At 45.3% G+C, this 19,515-nt stretch overlaps 1 protein-coding gene across 3 annotated transcripts in view; it reads left to right on the forward strand.

Annotated features, from left to right (window-relative positions):
• PPARGC1A (PPARG coactivator 1 alpha) overlaps positions 1-19,515 on the forward strand; it is a 583,321-nt gene that overhangs the window by 443,972 nt on the left and 119,834 nt on the right. For 2 of the 3 annotated variants that reach the window (XM_045284122.1, XM_045284121.1), the window contains exon 2: positions 17,365-17,544. In XM_045284122.1, coding sequence (XP_045140057.1) covers positions 17,365-17,544 — 180 coding nt within the window. Of the gene's footprint in view, positions 1-11,544; positions 11,735-17,364; positions 17,545-19,515 lie in introns of those variants that run through there. The other variant, XM_004706307.2, reaches the window with a different exon arrangement.

Below are 19,515 nucleotides of genomic sequence, written 5' to 3' on the forward strand. Positions count from 1 at the left end.
AAAAAAAAAAAATCTAGTATCCCCATTCAAAAATCAGCCACATCTAAATGAAGCATTTTTCATCTTAATGCTCTTTAATTTAACCTAGTAGGTCCAAAATAAGTATTAAAGTAACGTGTAATCAATGTCAATTTTTAATGATCTATTTTACATTTCTTTTTACATTATCCCCAAACAAACAAAACCAAACCCAGTGCCATTGAGTGGATTCGGACTCAGAGCAAACTTGTATAGTATTTCTGAGGCAGTAACTCTTTATAGAAGCCAACAACCTCAATCTTTCTCTGGCAGAGCAGCTGGTCAATTTGAACCATTCACCTTATGGCTAGCAGTCTAATACCCAGCAACCTCATTAGGGTTGGGCTTCTATGTACATGGTAGCCATGTGATGGCACCAAACAACAGCCACTCATATTGCTCGTTGTTATTGAGTGCTCGGTAATCAATCAGATGTGGCTACTAGGTGTCATTATGGAGTGCCTGTAGACCAAGTGCGGGGCTCACATAGCACTCGTTTCACCCTAACACAAACCGTGTAATACCGATATTTATTTTCTTTCCTTCTGCTGATACCACCACTTGTTTGGGGTGCATTTCATCTTCATTTTTGATAGACCAGGACGACAAGTTCCCTGCTCGTGTCCCTTGGCAACTCAGACATGAATGTTCCCACAGAGTTTATAGCTGTTTCTCATATTTACATCGAAACAGGCACCTCAAGTAGGTCTCTCTATTGCCATTGTTATAGACGAGGGATCTGAGGGCCTGATTGCTAAGGCCCTCCCTCACAATTACCTACATAATAAATAGCAGACTTAAAAAGACTCTGAGAGACGAGGACTGCCTGTTCCAACCACATCAACCAGCGCCTTCAATAACATATTTTGAACAAGATGAAGATGCTAAACTTTTTGAGCTGGATGGTGTCTTTCTTCCACTCATTCATTCAGGAAAGGACTACGGAAAACACCCAATACTATCCAAGAAAATAGATGTAGAAAGTTCATGTGAGTCTGTCCACAGTCAAAGAAACCAACTGAGGCTTCGGAACCCTTGATTCCTCCTCTGTTGCTAATCTCTGAGTGACTTGGCCTTTCAGAAGATAAGTGGGTGGCAGTTGGTTATGTTTTGTTTTATTTTGTTTGGAAGAGAGGGGTTGGGGTAGTGGTTGCTGTCCTGTGGATTCTGACATGTGGAGGCCTCATGTGTGCAGAGCCGAACTAGGTTTGCAAGGCTTTCACCTCTTGAAGAGCTCCAGGTGTGTCTCCTTAGGCACTTCTGGGTGGGTTTGAACTACTAACCTTGTAGCTGGTCGTCGAGTGCCATCAACTTGGTGCCATCCAGGGACTCCTACAAGAAGTGCAGCAAACCTTAAACGCTGTGATACATAAGGCGGCTGATGGTGTGGTTGCGTAAGCATTGAACGTAACTGGAAAGTTGGTAGTTCAAATCTACCAGCCACTCCTCAGGCGAAAGGTGAGGTTGGCTGCGCCCATAAAGATTTACAGCCCCAGAAATCCTTTATAAGGTCATCATGAGTCACATAGTGGATGCCCTTTGTGGTATTTGGCTCTAGGCTTGAAGTTTGTGAGTCCAGACAGCCACACTATAGGTTTATTTCACATGATCACTTAATTGGTTTTCCTAGAAGTTGTTAGCCAGGGTTTCACTCGATTTCACCTCAATAAAAAAACAAGGCAGAACTATTCCCATAAGACCTTCATGCTGGTCTTAGCTGGGAAAATTTCAAGTGCATAGGCACCGCCCATCATGGGTTTCTGTCTTGTGCTTTTGCACAATATGCGACAAAACAACGAGCACCAGCCTCTAAATACAGGGACACAACCAGATGGCTTTCCTCGTTGCAGCTTCGATGGCTGTGTACAGGTTCTAAACTCCCTGCTTTTGACCCTGGGAGACAGTAGAACTATGCCAGTGAGCGTCTGAGACGGACAGCCTTAACAAGCGTCGAAAGCCTCATGTTTCTCGCACGGCGTGGCTGGGGTTCCACATTCTGGTCTCCTGGTGAGGAGCCCTGTGCTTCACCACCACACCACAAGAACACCGCCTGCGCAAAGCTGGGGGTAGCCTGTTTTAAGGCACTTAATTTGGATCCACTAACATGGAGGAGAGGAAGCGATACCTCATGAGAGGGCGGAGTTTTCTGTTGGGAAAAGAGGCAGGCAAAGTGTCCATTCTGATCAGCTGGCTTGGAGCAAGGTACAATCTGGGCTCTTTCTGGCCTATTCACGCATTTGACTTGTTTCGAAGCGAAGTCCTGTAAGACTTCCTCTGCCGGGTGGACCACTAGCACAGAAATCAAGCCTTCTGATGTGACTTTGCTTGTGTCCTCTCCCTGGTGACAGACCCAAAAGATCAGAAGTTAAACATGGCATACTAGTGAGGACTCTTGAGGGAGTGGGCAGCATTGTCTGAGAATAAATTGCTAATGGTTTCGCAAAGCATTGTCCTTCTGAAGGCTTCTCATTTACCGGGTCTTACTTTACTGATGATTAGGCCATTGTAGCTGCCTCGGCAGAGTTTCCGCTAGAGATTAATGTGCCTTCATTCATTCATACAGCTTTAAAGCAAAACTTCCAAGCCGGGCAGCATGAGATGGGGCATGAAACACAAATCTCCCACTTCCTGTAAAACAGGACTGTGTGCCCCAAGAAAACAGCTGCCCAGGAAGACGCTTAGTACCCCAAGATGCAGTGGCTCTCCATCCTCGGAGAGGGCCTTGCTTTAGAACGTTTGTTCACGACGCAATGAGAAAGCTGTTTAAATGTAGGTTCCTCCACACCTGGAGTAACAACCTAACTGATTCCCTCCAATTAAAAACAGGCAAGACTCCCTTTTACTGAACATCTATAACTCAACTCACCACCTTTGGTCCATTCTGACTCCTGGTGACCTTATGGACAGGGTAGAGCTGCCCCCGGGGGGTTTCCAAAACTCTAACTCTTTATGGGGGTGGACATCTAGTCTTTTGTCAGCTGGTAGATTTGAACTACTGATTTTGTGGTTAGCAGCCTAATGCTTAGCCCCTATACCACCAAGGCTTCTTTACCAAGCACAGAAATCTTTAATTGAGGGATGAAGGCTCTGATATGAAGAGGCTGAGTTATTCCTGGAAACTCTTATTTTCCTCCATGTGAGAGCCCTAACTCCTAGTTACAGAAGTCTGAAGGTCAGTTCCACCTTCCCCAAACCCACTGCTCCAAGTCTTCCCTTTTCAGGCTGACACCGTTATTTACCTGTTGTCAAACCTCCGCATGGGTTCGCATGGTACACAGTGCCCATCTGCAGGAGTGAGGAGAGAGTAGGTGTACATCTCCCAAATGACTTGTGCCTCCTACAGACGGTGAGCAGGGGCGGGTCTTCTCACTGCCAGAACGTGTGGCTGGCTGCCTTCTAGTCCATAGGCTCTCTGTGGGTCCCTTTCCTGCAATCGTTAGGAGGATAACTATCTGTACTGCAAGGCAAGTGAGGAGGTTGTGCGCGTTCGGTGAAACTGAGCACCGGTTCTGCTTCTTGTGTAGCCCCTGATTCCCTGTGCTTGTGTTCAGCGAAGTACCCGGATTTGCCTTCTCTCCACAGAGGGCTCCTGAGTTGACTGTCTTGGTCAAGGCAGGCACAGTCCTGCCTTTTCCAGCTCTCCAGGATCTTAGATCGAATTGAACCTGGCCATCTCATTGAACAGATAAGGAAACAGGCTCAGCATCGTTCAGAACTAGGGCCAAAGTCAAATGGCTGGCTGCTTCCAAGGTGAAACAACGACCCACATTCCCCAACCACCCCTCTCCCTGTGTTTGGGCTGGATCTAGCAAGAGCCAGAAAATCATTCTAAGTTTCTACGAGTTTCATCACAGGAAGCCTCAGGAAGCGGGTTTGGACCCACCCCATTTTCCGCTTTGCATGAAAAGTCTTCATTGACTAAATAACGGTCACGTGTGCTTCAAGACCAAGTGTTTCCAGGATGGCCCCGGACCTTTTCATTCCGTTGCCTACAGGTGTCCACCTTCTAGCAGGGGGGACAGGGGGGAAGGCGATTGATCTCCTTTTATAAAGAGTTACAGCTTCAGCGACATTAGGGTGCAGTTCCACTGTTCTGTAGGGTTGATATCGATGGCAGTGGTTTGACTTTGGTTCCTAGAGAGAAGAGGGTAGGCCTCCCCCATGTTGTTTGAAGACCCTGCCATGAGCTTCTTGCCTCAGAGCCAGGCTGCAATGTGGCAGCACTACATGGGCCATCCCCTCTTTTAGGGACAGGTTGTGTTCCCGACCTTCTCTTACCCATCACCGATCCATAACACCGACAGACTCTTCTGGATCACATTCATTTCTCTCATCCCCAGTCGAAGCCATGCCTTGAACAGCTTACCCCTCACCTCTTCCCTGCTGGCCTCTTCCTTATTCCGAGCCGGCACCCTCTCTCGTGAGACATTTTCTTAGGCGTTCAGCTAGAGTATAGTCTTAAGGCATTTGCTTTGCTTTTCTTGGTCTCTGCTTCTGAACGCTACCCGATGCTAGAAAGGAAGTAAAAGTCTGATGAACAAACACACCCTCTTTCCACACATGACTGAAATCTCCTTCCCCCTGCCACAGATTGTTGAACTGTTGAAGGAGAAAGTTAGCTTCAGCTCAGTCGATGAAACTTCATGTTGAGAAAGAGAATGAAGTTGATCGGGGCAGCTGGGGCTCAGTGGTTTGGCCCTGCCTCTGAGACCACCTAATGGAGGTTGAAAGCTTCCCCTCTCTGGATAATGCAGGTCTCACAAGGTTTGTACGGGTGCCTCCCAGTCGTCCCTGCTCTTGGCATTGCTTATGAGTCTTGCAAGCTTTGTGGCTAACTGTTAGACTGGAAATGATAAACAGGACTGGCTTTGTTATACATATACAGTGAATATTTGAGACCCACTGAATTTAGAGGCTGTTTCTATTTGCTGCATGTCTTGTATGATGAGAAGGCACAGCTGTAAGTCTTTCAGGTCTAATCAGGTATAGGTAGATAGTTGATTTCCTTCAAGCAAATAAATATATGATGTGCTTCTCCTGAAGACAAAAAAAAAGTGATACCGAGTTTATCACATAGAATTTCAAATTGCACAGAGGCACATATGCGTACACACAAGGACATTTGAAAAGTAGTTATAATCCTATCACCAAAATTAACAGCCTGTTACCTGGTCTCCTCATCCTCCCCGTCTTTCCTTCTGCGTGCCCCTAAGTGATTAGGTTTCTATGTAAAATTATTATGATGGTGGTGTTTTCTAGCCCAATTTTAAACCTTAACAAAATTCAAAGTTTCCTTTGCAATATTAGATGTATACTTTACAGTACTCTTTAATGATAATCTTAACCACATGTGCAAGTATCTATTCTACATGATCTACTTAACTAGATCATTCATGATGGATCTTTACATTGCTTATAGTTTTTACAAGGATAAAAGCAACCGGGCATTGACTATGCTCACAGTAATAATCCTTAGCCAAATCCTCTTGTTCTTTTCCGAAGGATGAATTTCTGCAAGCAGAATTTCTGGATCTATGTTAATGCTCACTTTAAAACTTTTGATAAATCTTACCCCACTTGCTGCTAGAAAAATTGTACCCATTTACAATGCTACCAGCAGCATTAGACATCTATATTTTGATTGAACTGCGAAATGTGGAGGTCGATTCTGGAAATGGTCTTGGTTAAGAATGTTTCCTCCAAAACGCTGTGTCTCACTGGGCTAGGGTGTGAAAAGGGAGCTATGATATAAGTCCCTGTATAATATAGCTTTGATCTCTAGCTAATTGCTTCTTAAAACGAGAATTAATTACATTTCTTGTCTTCCACCCTGATACATACATATATATACACTCTGGTCCTGCCTCGGATACAATAGGGGATCAAATCACCGGAAAACTTACAACCAAACCAGAAACAAAGAACTAAAAACCTTTCCAACTCTGTATCTTCTGGGATGGAGGGTAAACAGGAAAAGAGAATGGGAATCAACTAATTTATTGATTCTTCTGTTGTGAGACTTGTTGGAAAAGATACCCCTCTGATCAGAGACCAGGGTTGTGAATACCCTTGCTACCTGCATTGTAAATGCAGGTAGGTTACAATTTAATGTCTTTTCTTTTGATCTCCCTTTTAAAACATCTTAAATTTGATCTAGTTTTTAATAGTTTCTGTTTTTTTTAATTGAGGTTTTTTGTTTGTTTTACTTTGTTATTGTTGTTAGTTTTTGTTTGTTTCTTTAATGTTTTTATGTATATGGAATCTAGGATAAGAAAATCTATAGAGACAGTAACTGATTTAATGGTTTCTTCGGGATAGGCAAGGGGAGGTTGGAGGGAAATGGGGAGCTAATAACAAAGAATATAAGAATGAAGAAAATGTTCTAAAATTTACTGAGGTGATGATTTTACAATTCTCATTGATATGATTGAACTATGGAATTGCACAATTTAGGAATTATATGCCCAAAAACCTTTTTTTTAAAGAGAAAATTCAGTAATTGGAATTCAGACTCTGTAAATAAGTACTTTGTATATGACTGGATTACTATCTTTTTTTAATTTAATAATTTCTATTTCTCTAGCTCCCCTTAACATCTAACAATGGGCTAAAGTGATCTTTCTTAGTAATTGGACTGTGCTAGTTTAGAGTTTCAGTATCACTTGCATATTGTAAATAGAAAAAAATAAAACCTTAGTATATGCTCCTATTGAACCTTTCTGGTCTAAATAATCAACAGTTCACTGCATTATAGAGGAATGAACCTGGAACAAGTCAGGCAAATGAAAATGGTGGGAGAGGCTCACCCTGCAGACCACATCAGAGTTTAACCATGAAGAATAAAAATTATCTTTTAGCTGCATGCTTAATAAACATCATTCTCACTTTGTATTTAGATTACTCCAGTGGGCTGTAATTTCTATTCATTTCCATATGTTTACCTTTTTTTTAAGCTTTAATATGACAAATGCGAAGAGCAGATTTGGAGGTCTATGTGAAAATGTAGGCTGTCTCAGTGCCATAGAGCTGGTATGCAGAAGGGTTCAGATTGGAGAGGAGAGCTGTTTGTTGAGGTTGCCTGTTGCCTCGAGTTTACTAAATTAAAAATGATGTTAGGAAACATCAAAGCTGCCTACCGACTGTTCTGTTTCCCCAAAGGTGCTTCAGTTTCCATTCAGTTCCCCATGGCAGATGACTTCTCTTGTCAGCAAGCTGGCCTTTGAGGACATGTATAGGCTAGAGGTCTCCTTGTGCCCTACCCTGTTACTGACTTTTATGTCATGCATGGCCTCAGCTTCAGACAGGTTCCACAGTCCCACAGTCTGTCTCCTACATGTGAACTGGGGGGAATAAGGACCAATTAACTTCTCTATGAACGAAAACCAACCTGGAATTGAGTGCTTGTTAGCGATGATTAACTTTTAAAATATTAGCAATTCCAGGCAGACCTTTTTTTCTTTCTGGGAATTCCTGCAAGGCCGGCTGTTGCCCAGGATTGTTGTTCTCAGTTTTGTCCTGGATTTGCAGCTGCCTTGGTGGGGTTGGGGGTGGGAGCCGGTGGTGGAGGGGAGGCTGTCTTAACGGCGCTATTATTTCTGGAGGTGAGTACTGTTCCTATGTGAAAAATGGAAGTTCTTTCCAGCGGGATTTCATTGATCCGCATGAGCTTCCCACAGAACCTTGCTTGCCTCCATTGTAGCAGGGCCACCCATGACCCTGACAGGAGGTTCTGAGCTGTGAAGGGACTGAGTTGTAATCGATGCAAGGCCGGGGTTCGTGGGTCCCCTACGCTAGCTCCTCATCACCTCTTCTTCCCTGAAGACTGTCAGCTGCAAATCTATTCTTACATTACAATCCAATGTGCAAGGACCATTGTGCAAAGATATTTATACTAGTTGCTCGTTTCACCTGCAGACAACCTGGTACTGATGGCAGAAGCAAAAATTTTTGCTATTTCCTAGAGTTTGGGGCATTTGAGTTGGACCATGTTCATTTTTATATTTTAGAATGGGGCGGTAGTCTAACCTGTGGGGAGTGGGGAACACCCTTAATTTGGGGCAGGATTGGGAAAGAAACCCAAATGCCTCCCACTTAGTCAAGTATTTTTATGGTAGAGCTGAAGTGTTCTCTTAAGGAAGGTGTTTTTGTTGTGGTTGCTGTTGTTGCCCTCTCTTGACACCAAATCTCAGGATAGATGCTTCTTCACCTTCCACCAACATTGAGAACTCGTGAAACAAACCTTAGTAGAACTACTCAGGGAGAAGGATCCACGGGCGGGACAGAAGCTCCGAGTAGATATGCAATATTATTAATAGATAACACTCAATAGATGTTAATAAATACCTCTTCCTATTGTTGAGTTTAAAGGAGGTTGACCCACATGTGGATTGCAGTGGTCAGTGAAGGGACCTTGTACCTAAAAAGGGTGTGTTGTAAGGAGCAGAAAAGCAATCTAGCTGTTGAGCAAAATAATATGGTTTTCTCATCTCAAAGTGTTCTCCATTTCCGTGGGCTGTCATTTCCCTGAAATCATGAGCTCCCTTGGGTCCCTGTCATACGCCTTCCTGGCAGGCCTGGCCATACATTGCTTTGCACATAGCAAAATTTCAGTACATTGGTAGAAACCAAAAGTTCTGGAATCTTGGAAGCAGAGTTGAAGTAGGGGTAGAAGGAAGAGTGCATTGGCCTCAAGAGAGAAACAGTCAAGGCAGAGAGGGAATTATATATAGAAACTGCCCTGGGAGCCAGAGAAGACCAAGGTTGGTGAGCGGCAAACGATTTAATTCTCCCGAGCAAAGGAAAGAAACTGGACACAGAGACTTTGTAATCTGAAGAGTTAATTAGGCAAGTTATCAGACCTCTAATAGCTCCTCTCAGGAAAGCTGGCATTTTCAGATATATATATATACATATCTTTGCATACATAATCGTACAGAATAGGCAACTTTGTCCCAATAATCTATTTAAATTTTGACTTGAACATTGCTACAAATCTAAAGGGGGCGATTATCACATACTGTAGTTTATAACTCATTTGAGGTTGTTTTCTTTTACCTCCAAAAGCCCAATGAATGAATTTTTTTTAAGCTGTAGGAAACCACCTCTGGTTTCAGAAAATAAAAATTTTACTAAGATAAATAGGATTAGCGGTTAAAGGAAACCCACAAAACTGAAAATAAAAACACCAAGAAAATCACAGTAACACAATTTGGACAAGTCCAAATGTCAAAAATAATATGAAGAAATGTTTCGGTATCAAGAATTTCTCAAGAAAGGTGTAAATATGGTGATCTAATAATGAGTATGAGAGACAACATGTTTTAAAATAGCTTATAGTGGTGATCACTCAACTCTTTTTAATATCTTTAAACTATTGAATTATATGCTATGTGAATTCTAAGTCAATAAAGCTGTTAAAAATTTTAAAGTATAAAAAGGCTATATGTATATATGGACAAAAAATATCTATGTATCTACAAAGACTTCTGACTTTATTCAATGAGCATAATTAAAGACGGCATCAGAGAAGATCCCCTAGCTTGAGGTCACCTGATAATAATTAATAAGCATGACCTCTTCTTGGCCAATATTATTTCACAGTTGACTGTGTTGAAGGTACAGTCAATGACCTTTGTCCTGAATTGTAATAATTTACTGAAGTTTCATGTTAAATCAGAATGTAATCGGGACAAAAAAGGCATGTTGCTTTTTGAGGTGCGTGGTAGTAGGTTACCAGCGGCATATGTAAAAGCCTTCTGCAGGTTATATTGGCCTGTTGTTTCTTGATTTGGAAAATGGAAAGCGCCAGTAATTTTCCACTATTTATAACCCAAGAAAAAAAAAGTGCCCCGGTGAAACGCATTCGGTGAACTTAAAATGTCGAAGCTTTGCCGATCGTTTCCTATCCAGCAATGGCAAACTGTCGCGTGTTGCATCTTATTCAGGAATTTTACTGGCAACTTGTTGCAGATTTCAGCCTGAACAAATCTCTTATCCTATGGGTGTTTGGGAAAAAGCAACCTCTAAGTTGTTGGGTTGTTTTTGGTTTTTCCTGTTCTCCTCCCCGCCCCCTGCCCCCCCACCGTCTTGCACTTAGATATTTCCATTATATTTTAAATGTGCTAGCAGATCGCTTTTTTATTTTCTTCTTTCTTGGGAGATGGCTATCAGAGGCAGCATTAAATTAACCTCAGTGAAATTTACATTTAAACTTCAGCAAACTAGGAGTTTTAACTTACACAGTGCTCAATCATTATGTGTCGGTTCTCCCGGGATTTCCCTTGCATTTCAGAGAAAGGATGATCAGGTGAAGGAGTTATGGTATTGGTTTTACAAGTTTATGAAAATCTGGAGTCACAAACGTGTGTGTGTGTGTGTGTACATAGGACACTCCTGGAGCTGGTTTTCCCAAGCTTCTGGTACCTCGTTTGTTGTGTATCCAATATGTAATGTCATCATGAAACACTTGCGCCTGCTTTAGCCCTCATTGTCTCAAGGTAGATGCTGAAAAAAAGCTCATTATTATTTTTTTTAAAAGCTCAAGACATGAATATTTCTGCTTAAGAGCAATTCGGTATTTTTCCCCTCACGCCTTGGCTGGTCTTGATTGGAAAGGCAAGCTACCTAACCCAGGGCAGTGAGGCTGGAATCCAGTGTTTATTCAAAAAGGCTCCCTCAGGCAGTTTGCGAAGAAATGCTCTACGTTTGAAAAATTTCACAAAAGGCAGCCTGGTAACGAGCTGTTCTGGGTAGAGCAGCCGCAACTGTATTTACTAACACTTGTTTTCTGGGGAGCTGTTGGGAGGAATGGAAATCCTTAGCAGGAACCTGGCAGGGTGGGATTCTGAGCCTGGTTCTCCTTATATGGAGCAAAAAGCAAACTGCAGTGACAGGTCGGGTATTCCCCATGCCACGGGACAGCTGATGGCCGGTGGACGGGGTTGTTTATATCGTCACCAAGGCAGGCTGTTGTGTTGATTAAACAAGCCCCCCAATGCTCCATTTTCAGCTTGTGCACACTCCCCCAATTAGAAAATCTCTCATAAAAGGCATCATGTGATAAGCTCCTGCATTAGCCCAAACCCAGCCGGGGGTCCACTTGGAGATCCTTAGAACCCAGAGTCCTTGGAGCAGTGGGAGACAGACATTTGGGCTAGGCGTCTAGTTGATCTGCCAGGAAACAGAGCTTTGCCACTTGCTTGTTGGGGAAGAAAAATAAATTAAAACAAGATTGCCGAGGATTTGAGTTATTATATGGCCAGGGCTCCGTGTAGAGTCTGTGGCGTTCAAAGCTGGCTTTAATCAAAGTGTGACGCTTGGAGCCTCAAAAAATCCACGTGTTTTCTTTCTTTCTTTCTTCGTTCCCCGGTGTTCCGGTTTTTCTTCTTCTTCTTTCTATTTTTTTTTTTAAGCGTTACTTCACTGAGGCAGAGGGCTGCCTTTGAGTGACGTCACGAGTCTGAGCAGCAAGCTGCACAAGAGAAGGGAGGCTGGGTGAGTGACAGCCCAGCCTACTTTTTAATAGCTTTGTCATGTGACTTGGGACTGTAGTAAGACAGGTGCCTTCAGTTCACTCTCAGTAAGGGGCTGGTCGCCTGCGGGAGTGTGTGCTCGGTCTCACTGTGGATTGGAGTTTGAACAAGCTTGACTGGCGTCATTCAGAAGCTGGATGGCGTGGGACATGTGCAACCAGGACTCTGTGTGGAGTGACATCGAGGTGAGCCTGGGGGGCGGGGGAGGTGGGGGCTGGGCTGGGCTCGGCATTGCAGCCACCGGCAGTGACTGACTGACCAACTGACACTAAAGCTTCTGTGGGATGTGATTATTCTTGAAAGTGGGGGTGGGGGGTGCGGGGAGGGCTGGGTTGGAGGAAAGAAGGCAGACAGTCACCCAGGCAGTAGCCCGTTGCTGAGAAGGGATCTCAGCCGTAACTCCAATAAGTTTGCTATTTTAAGGTGGCTCCTCAGAGAAGCCTTGAGCAAATCAAAGCGGGGCTGCTGCCACTGGCGTCCGCTGCAGTTCGAAACTCTTTCCATGTGCCACGGGCTCTGTTGCCAGCCCTATGCAACATTGATGCTCCAAGAGATTGATAGCAATCAGAAGCTGAAGGCTTTCCAGCCGTGATTAGTGGCCTGGTTGGAAAAATGCCACTTCTATTTATAAGACGACAATGACCATCAAACTGTGAAAACCAAGGTTTTCAAATACAGTCTGGCTTTGACGCCAATCCCCGGATTGTTTTTTGTTTTTTTTTTTACCTCCAGTTCCTCTCTCTCTCTCCAGCTCTCGCTGTTCGCCAGAGAGAGAACTCACAAAACCCTTTATAATTCCTGCCGGGTTTTTCTCTGAGTTTACGTTGCCCACAGAACACGAAACAGTGATGCATGCTATTTCCCTTCACAACTCCAATCTGGGGGTGGAAAGATTTGTCCCCCAAAAAAGGGAAGGAAGAAATGCCTTCTTTTCCATTAGCCTCGGCGGCAGGGCAGCCAATAGTTAAATCTCTGTGTTCCGCGGAGAGCAGCCTGGAGCTTCTGAGAGAATGGAGTTTATGCAGGACTGTGTGTGGAGCTGCTCGGCGCTTGTGTAAAAATAGACAGCAATACATCAATTCCACCGCCTCTGCTGGCTACAATTCATACAGGAGGGGAGAGAGGGGGGCGAGAGAGGGGCGCGGTGGGAAGCCAGCCGTTTCCTCATAATCTCTGGCGTCTTGAGTCACTGGCTGGGGGACAGAGGAAGACCTCTCTGCCTGTTTGCATGCAGCCTGGTGGAATGTTCTCAGAAAGTTTGGGCAACTTGGGGAGCGAGTGAAACTTTCTGTGGACTCTGGTGAGAGGAATTGGACGGCGGTTTCCAGCTGCTCACAATGAACCTGGCAGTGGCCGCTGAGGGTTTCCTCTGGGCAGCTGGGGGCACTCAGGGTAAGGGGGAGGATCGAGGCCCCACGTGATGTGGTTAAATAAGATGTCATGGAGTGCAGCAAGACGCATCTAAAGGGAAAAGCTTTTGGCCCAGGCCCACCGGGAATGCATCTCTTATCTCGGGAGGCATGCCATGGACTCTTAACTCTTTGCTGGGTTTGCAAACTCGGGGCTTAGTTCGCACTTTCTTCCCAGGGCAGACGGTCTTTACAAATTGTAATGGTTCTGAGCTTGTTGTGATTTTGTAGAAAGGTGGGATAGATATAGATAAGTCATGGGGTCTTGAAGCTATTACCAAGCGGGGCTGGGGAGGTGGAGGGCAGCATTGTGGAAGTGGCTTCCAAGTCCTGATTGTCTCTGAGTAGCCGGAGTGTCCTGTGGGCGTTTGCCTGGCTGGCACCGTGGGACTCAGGTGTTTGTGGTTTCATTTTCCCAACGTGTGTGATCCCCGGTGCTGCTGCGGAGACTGGACTGAGGCGCCAGATCATATGGAAGCAGAAGAGATTTGTTTTAATCGCTGGAATTCCTGCAGTCATTTTCCAATTAAGTTTCATTTCGGGAGGGTGGCCCGTTGTCTTGGTTTGGGGCTTTGCCCTGCTTGCTTTCCGGAGGAGGTGATAGGGGAGGTCTCCCTTCAGCTCACGGTCTGGTCGTGGGCTGCCGGTCGGCTCCGGGTGACCAGCAGGCTTCTCTGTTGTAATCTGCTAGCAGTCCAGGCTTTTCCGCCGCAAGGGCTGAAAGATGAACGAGCAGCAGGTAGCTTAGCTTAGGCGGCCTTCCGTTTTTGAATCATTAATGCTCGCTGTCATCCTAAAACGTCCTCTGCCCTTTTGCACATCATGACAGGACGGCACATTGGTTAATAAAGGTCTAGATCGCTCTAGCTACACTGGGTCCCCAGTGCTTCACAGTTTAATGAAGATGATGTACAATAAGGTTACGAAGATTGATAGAGACAATTCACATGACATACATACCACTAAGAATCTGTCACTCTTTACTGCCCACCCCTCTGTTCTGACTTTTTTAAGGAAGAAGTAAAGATTCTTCTTTTCATTGACATAATTAATATGGCTCTCTCTCTCTCTCTTTCTCTTTCGCTCTCTCTCAGATTTACCATCAGTGGCACCAAAACCTCCAAAAGGTTAATGGAGAATTATCCTTAATTATAATGATTCATTATCATCAGTGCAGTTAAGCTAATTTATTGTCTGCTCGTTAACGAAGAGAAAAGTCTGTTGGGGTGAAATCACGTTCAATAATTAGCCTTTTGTGTTTAGTGATGGCTTTATCCTCTTAAATCTTATTGTAAATTTAAGGCGAAGGTTGGTTGTGGAATGCGTGCCATGCCGGCAAGGAGGCAGGCGAATGTGTCTCTCTAGTGCCGAGAGCCCACCTGTTACAGATGTGGAGGGAAGCAGTAAACATCAGCACGTCAGATGGGGACAGATACGGGGCTCAGACTGTTGAGTCTGGCATCCTCCAAAGGCCAAATATAAATTAATAACAGGAACACTTGCTACTACAAATGTGCTTTAGATTAGCAGGATAATGCCACACTCAGAGACACTGGTTTTATGAGTGTGTCAACACTGGCAAGATCCCATGCACTTGAGTTCAACCATAACATAAAAGCCAAAACAAAGCCGAAAGGAAGACTGAAGGAAGGGCGGAGGGAAGGAGGGGAGGAAAGCAGGGAAGGGAAGAGAAGGAAAAGAGAGAACAAGGAACAAATTCCACCCACTACGGGACAGCCAAAGCCAAGAAGTTAATCAGGGCTTCTCAATGGTTTCAAAGAGTTATTTTATAGATATAGAATCCTGGAAGTTCAAAGGGCCTTGCCCAAGCCACGCTTTGAGCTGTTGAGACAAAGAAGTAGTTAAGTTCACCATCCCCCCTTGGGTGGCACTCAGCTTTCTAAAACACCTTGTCTAAATGACGCTCTCTGCAAAAGGAACTTAAGCCTGATGGAAAGGATCAGCATTTCCAGCTTCTATTCATTTCTTGCTGCTGACTTTTTGTTGTTATTGCTGTCTATGTATTGGGAGACCTGGTGACCAAGCGTCTGATGGCCTGGCTTGCTGACCATGCGATTAGCAGTTCGAAACCACCAGCTGCTCCTGGGGTGGGGTGGAAAGATGAGGGTTTTACTTCTGTAAAGAGTTTCCGTCTCTGACACCCACCGGGGCATGGCTACTGTGCTCGGTAGAATCCACTCAATGGGAATGAGTTTGGTGTGTGTGCTTTTAAGAAGACGATTCCCCCCATAAATCCTGAGTATTCGTTTGCACCATTGAAAGGGCTATCCCCTTGACTATGAATCAATTGTGGAAGAGTCCACGGGTGTATGTCTTTCCTCTGAGTGTGTCTGACCCAGAGGAGGAGCCCTGCAGGCAGACTTGGTGCCCGCGAAGTTTCACCTAACACCAAATGCCGGCACTGTGCCAGGACAAACCCCTTCTCAGCCCAGCCTCCACTCGCCTGCAAACCTAGCCATGGGCACTGATCTGTAACTTGGTGCTAACTCGGATAATAAAATGGAAAGACTAACGGAAGGATAAGGATTGGGTGCAGGTTGAGAGGGCTGCCTGGTGTTTGGGACCTTCCTGGGGTGTGTGTGTGTGGTGGTCTCAGGGAAGGACCACAGTCATGTTCCTGCTCACCCCATCCCCGACTCCCACCCCCTGCACCTTTGCCAACCGCTTACTCCCTTACCCAGTACCTAGAGCTTAGCATATGGCTTCTGCTCAGCCTGCTGCATATGACCTGTGTAATGTCGCCTGCCAGCGATGACAGGGGGCTTGAGAAAAAAAGCAGGGAAAAATCTGCATAAAACTTATTTTATTCCAAATCTAAATGTCAAGGAGGATCTTCAGCCTTCTGCCAAGCTGCTGCCTGGATGTGAACATGGGCGCAGTGGCGTGCCTGACCTTGGAGGGGAGAGCCAGGAGGGTGCCTTTTCAGCGTGCCTGCTGATAAGGACACCTCGGGACTGCAGGTGGAGGAGGCCCGTACTGCGCAGACATCGCCAGCCCCCTGCGATGGAAGTTTCTGCAGGCTTCTTCACCTCATGCCTAGTGGCTGCAGTGAGCAGCCGGAAGTGAATGTAGCCAGTTCAAGTGCAGGAGACCACCTTCACTGGGAGGGGGCGGGGGGGCCGAGGGGGCGAGTCCATAGATAAAGACTGCTCCACTCCAGGAAATGAAGGACTCACTCTACCAGGCATTTAAGCATCTGAATATACTGATAGAGGCCTGCTTGGTGCAAATGGGTAACCCAGTGAGCTGTGAACCCAAGAGTTGGAAGTTCGAGTTCACCCCGAGCACCCTTGGAAGACAGATGTGGCGATCTGATTCTGAACAGGCAGCCTTTGAAAATCCCGAGGAGCAGAGTTCTGCTGTGACACACAGGTGTTTGTCAGGTCTTGGGACTGACCTGGTGACAATTGAGTCTTAATAATTGACATTATTGAAAAGTGTAACAAAAAGTACTTATGTTTTTAAATTCTCAGAGAGGAGAGGGAGAGACAAAGTAGAGTGGTAGTGTGTGATAATGTGTGGTTTTTTTTTTTTCCTTTTTCTTTCCTGGAACCAAGTGATACCAATTAATCCGTATCCACCTCTCTCTCTCTGTTTCTATTTGCCATCTCTCTCTCCCACATACACACCCCTCAATACACGACTTGTAAGTTGCACACAGCCGAGGATATTAAAGATCATGTAAGAAAACATGCTTTTTTTGTCCTTCAATTCAAGGAGCTTGCTTTTGACTTATTAGGGATGAAGTCCAGAAATGAAAAGTCAAATAAGAGTAAATGATTTAAATAACAATCCAAGAACCCTAAATGAGTCTAAGGACTTTGCACCATTAGTTGCTAAATGAATTATACACATCATAATGGTTAAAAGGAGCCAAAGTAGAGAACGTTTGCCTAGGATCGTCCTACATTTTCTTTTTCATCTGGCAGAGGTTGATTGAGTGCCTTATCGTGTCTGGTGGCAATCCCAGCGTAGAATCAAACTGGTATCCTGCCCTGGATGGGATTATCCTGGGAGGGTAAAGATCTGCCTAAGGTGCAGCAGACAACCTTTTAAAAGATGGTGACTGCCACCAGAGAGGTGCCCACGGATCCAGCTCATTGCTTATCACAGAGAAGATCTCACGGCTCTGTGTATTTTGGCCACGAATCTGAAAGTAGAATGTGGGGTGAGATATTTCAGGCAAAGTATCCTTTAGGGGTAGGTAATGGGCTGATGAATTTCAGATCTTTTCCCTGGTGATTCAAGTCCAGGAGACCAGCTTTGGTGATGTTGTCCAGTGAGCCCAGGCTCGATTCCCAGCACGAGTTACCTCCATTGAATGAATTCCTGTGGCGGCTGAACGTGGTCTCTGCCTTCTTTTCTTTTCCCCTGCGCCCCTGCAGTGTGCTGCCCTGGTTGGTGAAGACCAGCCTCTTTGCCCAGATCTTCCTGAACTTGACCTTTCTGAACTAGACGTGAACGACTTGGATACAGACAGCTTTCTCGGTGGACTCAAGTGGTGTAGTGACCAATCGGAAATCATTTCCAACCAGTACAACAATGAGCCTTCGAATATATTCGAGGTAAGCCCGCGCCTTGGTGGGATTCGGTGTCTCATTGAACTTGCCTTGGTTCACCAGGAACTCGCGTGACCATTGGCCTGAAAGCGCAGGGTTCTGTCACTTTGCTGTCAGCAAAAGACATTCACGTTGGAGGGAGATGACTTTGTTGTGCGGAAAAGCTGGGTTTGGGGGGAAAAGAGGACCAAGCCCAGAGCGCATGAAAGTGGGCTGAAATGCTGAGAGGTTATGAAAGAATGGGTGATAAAGGAAAAACAAAGTCCAGACCTACTGTGATGGCACCGTGGTCACGAGTTGGGCTGTTCATTGCCAGGTACGCAGTTCGAAACCACCCACCGCTCCATGGGAGAAAGATGGGGCTTTTCATTCCCGTGAAGAGCTACAGTGTCAGAAACTCACAGGGGCACTTCTAGCCCGTCCTACCGGGTCGAGATGAGTTGGCATCGCCTCGATGGCAGTGAGTTTGTTTTGTTTACTTTTTATGTTTTTGTTTGGCTTTTTGATTTCCCACAGAGAAAGGGCAGGACCTAGTGAGTAACAATAATTAATGTAAGAGAGTCTATGTATTTTCATGCTCTGAGCTCGAGGTTTACCTTGATTGGCTTTACAAAGGTGAGCAGTTATTAGTATTACGATTCTTAGGAGTCATGATACATGTTTGACACCTACTTCTGATGTCTCGGTAATGTCAGAACTAATTCCCTGTTTTCTTGGAGTCAAAACTCACTGACTTTCAACGGTGAGAATTGCCCCCCGGACTGCAGCCTCTTTTTAGAATCCTACCCTATCATGACGCATGTTGATATACCCCTGTGAAAGTGTTACTTTAGAAAAGAGCTTCTTCTTCCTAGACCAGGACTCATTTAATTGAAGGCAGATGCTCCTTTGCAAGGGTCAGCATGTAAGGTGTCCCCCAGGAGCGAATGCAATAGAAGTTAGATACACTGGTGTCACCACCACTAAGCGCCAGCTACTTTAAATGTGTTTCTTATCACCAACAAGGACAGTGTTTTTCTTTTTCATATTCTCTATTACTCTTTGAAACCCTGGGTCATGGAGAGATGTAGTTTTATACTATTTATTTTCTTCGGGCAGTCAGCAGGTAGAAGGTGCTGGCTAAATAAGGTCTGTGAAGTGAACAGAGAGTAAATGATGAGCACTGGTAGTCTCAACCAAGACAATAATAGGAATAATGAAAAACAAAACAAAGAACCCGCCATCTATTGTTTGGCATGGAAAAGCGGCGCTGGTGGTGAAGCAGGTTAAGTGTTGACCTGTTCATCAGTAAATCGGCAGTTCAAACCAGTCAGCCACTCAGAGGGCTAAAGATGAGGCTGCTCTTGCAAAAATGTACTGTCTCAGAAACACTGCCCTGCTGGGGCTCTGTGAGCTGGGGTTCATGTGAGGCAGTGGCTGTGATTTGGTATAAGTAGGCACTGTTCTTGAAACTCGGCAGGATTGTCATCCGTCCCATTTTGCATACGGAGACACTGAGTCTCTGAGGGGACTCGAGTGATTGCCCCCTTCAGAGTCCCCTCCGAGTCCCTACCCCCATCATTGACAAGTGGCGGAGCTGAGCTTGAACCCAAAACGCCCTGGTGCCACAGGCTCTATCAGTAGGACAGGGAGGGAGGGTACCAGTGACTTTGGGTGACAGCCATCCTGGACAAAGACCTATCAAGCTGCCTCTCGCCTGAATCCGTTTAAAAATAGAACTGAATCTTTCCTTTTACTGTTGGCGAGCCTGGAAGCCAGGCCAGCCGTGAGCTTGAGGTGGCCTTAGGCTCTGTCGGCCCGACGGCTAAGACCTTAGAAGAAGCCTGAAGGGTGAGCTGGGTCTTAGAAGAACGCTTCTCGCCATGAAGTCGGAGCTGAGAAAAGGAGTCAGGAGGAGGAAACCTTGAAGGCCTTTGGTTAGGTCTACTTTCCCAGGCTTCTCGCCCTGTCTGAGAAAGTTCATGTGAGGACGTGGCT

This window comes from Echinops telfairi, unplaced genomic scaffold, assembly GCF_000313985.2.
Source record: "Echinops telfairi isolate 266 unplaced genomic scaffold, ASM31398v2 ScPeMD7_7468;HRSCAF=8506_0, whole genome shotgun sequence".
Taxonomy (NCBI): Eukaryota; Metazoa; Chordata; class Mammalia; order Afrosoricida; family Tenrecidae; genus Echinops; species Echinops telfairi.